General features: G+C 40.9%; 1 protein-coding gene across 3 annotated transcripts in view; it reads right to left on the reverse strand.

The window, feature by feature from the left end:
* The window catches only part of Asph (aspartate beta-hydroxylase), a 208,533-nt gene extending 206,705 nt beyond the window's left edge, over positions 1–1,828 (reverse strand). For 2 of the 3 annotated variants that reach the window (XM_077801167.1, XM_077801166.1), the window contains exon 1: positions 1,481–1,828. In XM_077801167.1, the coding sequence (XP_077657293.1) occupies positions 1,481–1,607 (127 nt within the window). In that variant the 5' untranslated portion in view covers positions 1,608–1,828. The remainder of the gene's footprint in view (positions 1–1,480) is intronic. The other variant, XM_026390792.2, reaches the window with a different exon arrangement.
* Positions 1,829–7,285: the final 5,457 nt, after the last annotated feature.

Consider the following 7,285-nt stretch of genomic DNA (forward strand, 5'->3'; position numbering starts at 1 on the left):
GCACACCACTTGACTAACATGCTAAAGGGCCTGGGTTCTAGCCCTAGTAACTCCCCCCACCCTCCAAAAAAAGGGGGGGGAACATGTTTCACATGTAAATAGTAAAACAAAAGTTGACATTAAAGTCTTTTTCATCATCTTTCTCTACTTGGTGCCTGGGCTTATTTAGAATTGTTCAAAGTGTATCCCCAGTCATCAGAAGCAGTCAATCTACCCTCTGCATGTTTAACTGACATTTAAGGACAAGTGAACAATGAACACAAATTTTCCTTATGTCAAAGGTGAATTAATTAATATTCTGGCTTTAACCTTCAAACTGCATGTATTCCTTCCATCTAGAATGCAAATATTAGTTCTCAGAAAGGTAAATATGTGCAATAGATTTAGCTGCACTACTTCTATCATTTTCAAATTCATTCATTCATTCACTCATCAAATATTTACGGAGCACCTATTTTGAGACGGGACCATTCTAGGAGTTGGGGCTAAGGAATGAACAAGAGGAGAGAGTGAAACAAAGACAATACACGTGAAAATAAACCACAAGGGCTGTGAAAGAAATAGTTCTTTGAAATATAACTACAGTTATTTGATTTATTTTCTTGATGTATACAATGCGTTGCATGAGGCTCTCAGCACAGACGCTAAATCATCTCAAGTGAAGTTAACAGTTCACATTCAATGCACATGTGTATTCCAGTTTCAGTATCCTACATATGAGTCAAGGGAAACATAAAAGAAACAGAGAACCACTGAAATTTGAAACGAAACAGATTTAAAACATCTGTTTTCTCTCTTTGCTGGGTAAGCACAGAGAGGAGAAAGGTGAATATTCAATGGATGCTTTTTAAGAAAAAAAGGAGAATAAAAAAGCTCATCCAGTATTTTATACCATTCCCTGGTATTTTAAAGGCGATCACAACTTAAACTAAGAAAAAGACCTAAAATGAAGAATAATTTATGAATATTCAAATCATTCCCAACCCCGCCGCCCCAATCCCCGCCTCCGAATATACTCTCTTAAACACTGGTGCTCTTAAACACGCGTGATAAGGCAGGAACTTACTTTCCCTGACTTGGGATCAAACTCCCCAAAATATACAAGGCAAAGATAATAGGTTCTCTTACTCCCATCTTGAAATTCCATCTAAAGCCAAGACAAAGTAGGTCGATAACCTCCAAGGAGGTTGCGTCGCAGGTTAGGGAACTGCCAGGAGGGGCTCCCGGGAGTGACCAGCCCCAGGGCGCCCGCTGCGCCCGGCCCCTCCGCCCTCCCTTTCCCCAGGCCCCGCGAACACCGCGGCCTCCGCCCCGCGCGCCTCCAGGAGGAGCAAGGCTGGGGATGGAGGACGCGCGGCGGGACCTGGGGGAGATGGACCTGGAGGAGAGGGACCCGCAGCACTGCTGCAGCCGCCGACAGGGTTACCACTCCGAGGTCCAGCCCAAGCCCCCCGGACCCCCGCCCTGCCGGGACTCTGACCTCGCCGAGTCCCGGGGCTGCTGCTGCTGCCGCCACTGCTGCCTGTGCTGGTGGTGCTGCCGCTACCGGAGCCGCTGGTGCTACTGCTGTTCCCTCCGCCGCCTTTGGCATTCTTGCGTGGGGCCATCACGCGCTCCACGGAGGCTGCCGAGGACCTAGCGGCTTCCTCAGTGCTCCAGGGACACAGGGGGCGCGGGGGGCAGCTGATGGTGACAGACGCTGGAGCAGGTACGGGCCGCGGCTGCAGCAGCACCACCTCTGCTCCGGCACCGCCAGCCGTGCCTGCGAGGACTTTCACCCGCGTGCAGGCTGCGCGTGCCCGGGCCTCGCGCGCACAGAACCTGTGACCCCCCCCTCCCGCGGCGAGAGCGCGCTGCTCGCCCACCCCAGGCCACGCCCCTGGTCGGCCTCGCCGCACCCACAGGAGGATGAGTGATGCGGAGACGAGCCAATCGCAAGAGCCTCTGTGAAGGGGGCGGTACCTTGCCGTGTTTCCCTCCCTCCCCCTGCAGACTTGGAGCAGTTCTGGCGCGTCGCAGCCGCCGGAGAGCGCGAGCCGCTTTCGGCTCTCCAGTCCGTCTCGGTACTTTGGAACGTGGCAAACGTGGAAGCCAACAGGGCTCTCGCGAGCGTTGGAGGACCCTGCTGGATCGGGATGAGGTGGGGCGCGGGGGGCGGGACAGACGGACACGTGGGCAGCTCCCGGGAGAAGCGCGCCGCCTCTTGGCGGGTCACTGGGGATTTTGTTCCCGTACCCCTTTCCTTTGTGGACACCCAGGAGTCTCATCCTTCTTCCTGCGAAAGGGATGCCCGTTTCTTGTCAGTCTTAAGACTTATTTCTGAAATGGTGACGCTAGGACCAGTTAAATGCTTACACCGCAGATATTGATCCTTGGTTTTAAAACCGGGATCTAATCCATTTGTGCCATCAGTATTTTTAGAGAATCTTGGTTAAGACATAAAAATGAAAATGTGACACAAAAAGTTCATTTTTCTCACCCTGGACAGCAGCACCCTTTATCTGAAATCTCCCTCCGCCATTCTAACTCCTACAGTCAACTTTCCCTGATGCCCCTGGTCACCAGGTCCCCTTCTGGTACTCAAAGTGCTTGGACCCTGCAGCCTCATAATTAGAAATAGGGAAATGAAAATGTTGGCACGTGGAAGAACCAGACAAGGACTTGATGTCATGTCAGAGTTGTCTTCATCTTCTTTGAGTCAAAATTACTAAACATCAAGACCAGTAATAGGCAAGAAACGTTTAGTAATTTGATACATTTTTAATAACGTTCAGAGACCTTCCCAGAATTCGGGACCCTGTTTCCAAACACCCTCTAGAAGTGTCTCCAGAGGGCCCAGGCGCTATAACATGATTTCAATGGGGAAGAATGGGAGGATGGGGAAGCTTGGCTAATAAGTGGTGGGCTGTGTGATGCTTCTTAATATAAAATAATGGTAAGAGTTAAACTGAAGAAAGAAAAAAAAACAGTGCTCTCACTCCATATGACAGTTTAACTCAAATAATCGCAGAATTCTATTATCGAGCTCATTTTTCAGGGATGAGCTAAAGATTGAACAAAGTAAGTAAGGTCACAGAAACTGTTCCTTGATACTTTGTAAATACAAATCATGGGAGGAAAAAGACTACTTAGTTTCTCCTTGAACCATAAAGAAACATCTACAATAGTATTTGTATCCTAAACAATACTTAGAGCATCAAATACTGTCCACCTAATCCAATTTCAGGGACTAAATCCTCCCAGTCTAAATATCAGAATTCTGCATTTAACTTCTGTTTATACTTCCCACTTGATGAGCATGAAAAACAAAGCTTACCTTGGATCCACGAATTTCTTTACACAAGATCTTTACTCAGCATGGGGTGGGAGATGGGGGGTTAGGATTCATGGTATCTTTGAAATTGAGGGGACAAATACCCTGTGTTATCCTAGCCTCTTTTCTAATGCTGAGTGAAATAATGTTAAAAGGACCATAAAAACAGCACCAAACTAGGACACTGTATTAAAATACTAATTTAATGGAACTTTTGAACTAGGCCAAATGTGTCTTTCAGATATTTTCATAAACTTCCATTGGCTTCAGTGGGATTTGCAAGTGAGAGCTGGAGGACACCATTTGCCCTAGTTTTTTTTTTGTTGTTGTTTTGGTTTTAATTTTTTTCTCCTGTTGCTCCTACACAACTTCCAGTCAAATGATTTCAAAATTACATATTTCTGGACCTACTTATGTATATTAAAATCATTGCTATAAAACTCCATTTTAACCTCCTACCTAGAAAGTGCCTCTCATTTGTATGCAATCTTCCTAATATGAAATTTTATTATTACAAACTAAGCTTTATTTAATATAAGTTAGGTCATCATGGGGGGAAAAAAGAATTTCCACTGGTCATGATTCATTTATATGTTTTCATATTACATTAGTGGAATGTGGCACAATGAAAGTTTTGCTGGGACATAGGAGGGCACTTTTAAATCTTTTTCTACTCAAAATGCTCCCAAAGCAATTATTCCCAAATGAGGTTTATCTCAGTGAGTAAATGAACTGACATTTGCACCAGTCTGATTAGTATCTACATCATAAAAATACAGAATGAATTTATATGAGCAGAAATAATTTTACCATCTAGCCAAAAATAGATTAGAATTGGAAATATTATCTTGTGATATTGGAAAATGAGCTGAAAACATATTAACTAAGAAAAATTATCATTTCCTTTTGCATTTCAATTTCTTATATTTTCCTATCAGGATTGGTGCTTCTTAAAAAATGATTTTTAATTATTAACATTTAAGTGATGGTTATTGCTAGATCCAAAGTTCTTAGCAGAGGAAATTGATAGAATCAACTGACTCTTAAGTCTCAAACCTATTGCCAGAAAGAAACATAAACATAACATAAACATGTGGGGCAAGGCAAGTAATTAGAGACTAACAACTAATTATGGTTAGGTAAATTCTGTGGTTTATAAATGTAAATATCAATATTATTGAGAAGTAGTTAGTAATGAAAACTAATTAGAGAAAATAATGTGGAGAAATCTCAGATATCCTATTGGTTTGCAAAATAATTTTATATTTAATTTGCCTTGAGAATCTAATAAGTCGTGTGCATATGTATAGCTAAAGTAAATACTTCTTTGTCTTTCATGGAAAAAAAAAACAATTCTCTTTAGGTTAAATAGGTCTCTAATCAAAAGAAAAATATCCTGAAACTAACTTTCAGGATCTTCCAATTGCATGATGTCTAAATGCATAATGCAAATATATTTTCTTACAATGAATAGTGTTAATACAGTATGCAAAATCATATTGGTAAGCCTGGATCCCTGATGGTTGATGGGAAATTATGTACATACCACATAAATATAATTTTAACTCAGCTCTTTTGCAGTGTCATCATCCTGACTTGAATCTATTCTGCAATTTCATAAGCACATGACAAACATTATTGAGCCTCTCAAAAAAAAAAAAAAAAAGAACTAAGTGACTTTGCCAAATGACTCGCTAGCATAAAAATAATGGGTGTGGGTCTGTCTCCCAGTGTCATTACAAAAAAGATTTGATTAACCTAAAGACGATTGCTAAATATTTGGAATACTAAAAACATCCCTTACTTTTAAAATTTATTTAGTATTGTGATGTGACTATAAACTAGTAGTCCTGAATATTTTATACTCCATCAAATGATAATTCCTTCCTCTCTTGGCAAATCCCTTTGAATAAGAGATACATACCAATACCCAGCATGTCCCTGAAGGCACTTCTCCCAGCACTAGAAAGCATATTCATCTGGTAAAATTTAGTGGAAATTATTTCTAAACAGCTGTCTCACATATTATATATGACTCTATTTTCTCTGCTTCTTTAAGTTATACCTTTTGCACTTAGCCTTTCTAGCAGCAAGACACAAGAACTCAAGAATGCAGCTACAAGAAGGTATGCATTGTGCAAAAAGTTAAGTGCAGAAGTTTTTGCTGTTTAGATGTATCTTAAGAGATTGTTTCTAAGAACATTCTTTTTCCCAAACTTGAGAAGTTTGAAATCAAACATGAATAGCTTAATAGAGTGCTTAGACTTACTAAAGTAAGTTAAAAACAATATTTAGGTGTGTGCAGACTACAGCCCACAAGGTCTGTTGACATCTTCTCTAATGTTTCCTTGGTGAACTGGATGGTGTCCAGAGAGCAGACGATATATCGTGAATGTTTCCACCTTTTTCCGTGCTTGCTGTTTTTCTGCCTCTGGAGAGCTTTCCCCAGACAACACAAATGGCCATGGAGCGCTTCACTTATCTTCCTCTCAGTTCAGCCTGAGCTCTGCAGCACCTCTCAAGCAGAAATATTCTTGAGTGCTCTGTGAAGTTATGAAATGATTAGTCATTAAAACAGTTGGAAGTTGCATGTTGGGGCTTATATTTGGTGATAACTCAGAAGAAACACAAAATCAATGTCTTTTTTGACAGAAGGGGAAGTCTTTTCAAGTATTACGCAACCTAAAAGGAATTTTTTTCTTAAAAATAGACAAGAGTAACCCACTTAATATTTATCCCACCCCACAAATGTGGGCAGCAATGAATAACTGAAGAAAGAAATTAAAAAGCAAATATAGGAAAATAATGAAACCATTGTATGAATTTGTATAGTAATCACTTCATAAATACAGTAGCCTGAGATAGACAATTATATTTAATGAATACCTACTTAAAATGTAAAATCTAATTACAAACTGCCAAGTCTCTAAAAGTGCAATGAGTATCTTACAACAATAATAGGCCTTCCAGAACAGATTACCATGGGGCACAAAATATAATCTATGAATGACCTAAAACCAACATGATAGGAGGCAAAAATAAGGTTTGTCCCATTAGCTAAGTATGAGTATACCTGGGTTATTGTTTTTTGGTTTTGTTGTTTTTTGTTTGTTGTTGTTTTTCTTGGGTGACTTCCTATTGTTGTTGGTGGTGGTTTTCTGTTTCTCCCCTATTTCCAAGTTAGAATGTGGCTTGATATTATTTACAGTTGGTAGCTGATTGGACATATGTGCATGGTACATCACAAACTTTGTGAATTTCATATAAGTTATTGTATACTAACAGTTCATGTTCCATCTAATGCTTTTAAAAAAGGAAAGTCAAGCTTCAAGTGAAAAGTATCACTTCAAGTATGAAAAGATGTTGAACTGGAATTATTAGAATCAAATTTAGGTCTGAAACTTACACTTTCCTCAAGGAGCAGAACTTATAAACAGCAGTTCTCACTGAATAATGTTTCCTCAGGTCTAATTCTTGCCTGTGTCTGCAGGAGGATGCATAACATTGGTATTGTAGAAGGGAAGTGGCTCTCACCCGGCACAATGATATCTCTTCACTCTTTTCTCATCTCAAGACATCAAGGATACCTCTGTGCCCTTTCCCTTCTGCTACTTTCTAATGAATTGTTCCTTCCAAACTACCCTTGATAGTAACCCCATTCCATTATAGTCCAATGTTGGTCATGGTGGAAAGGGGAGGATTCCGAGTATGGTCACCACCATGTCTCATATTCTCTGACACTTTCCCCTGATCTATCATCAGTTCAGTCTTGGGAGATACTGTGGACACAAAGCTAAAATGCCTTCCATTAATTGAACTGGAAGGCAGGTTAGAAACCCTATATCTCTTGGGAACAATCTCCTCCAGTTAACAGAAAGTCCTCTTTCCTCCTGTCCCCACTCTTAGGACTCTCAGGAAAAATGCAAGTTGTTAGAGTAGAACAATGATAGGCTCAGCATGACTGGCAAAAAT

The sequence above is a fragment of the Urocitellus parryii genome, chromosome 7 (assembly GCF_045843805.1).
Source record: "Urocitellus parryii isolate mUroPar1 chromosome 7, mUroPar1.hap1, whole genome shotgun sequence".
In the NCBI taxonomy this organism is placed as follows: Eukaryota; Metazoa; Chordata; class Mammalia; order Rodentia; family Sciuridae; genus Urocitellus; species Urocitellus parryii.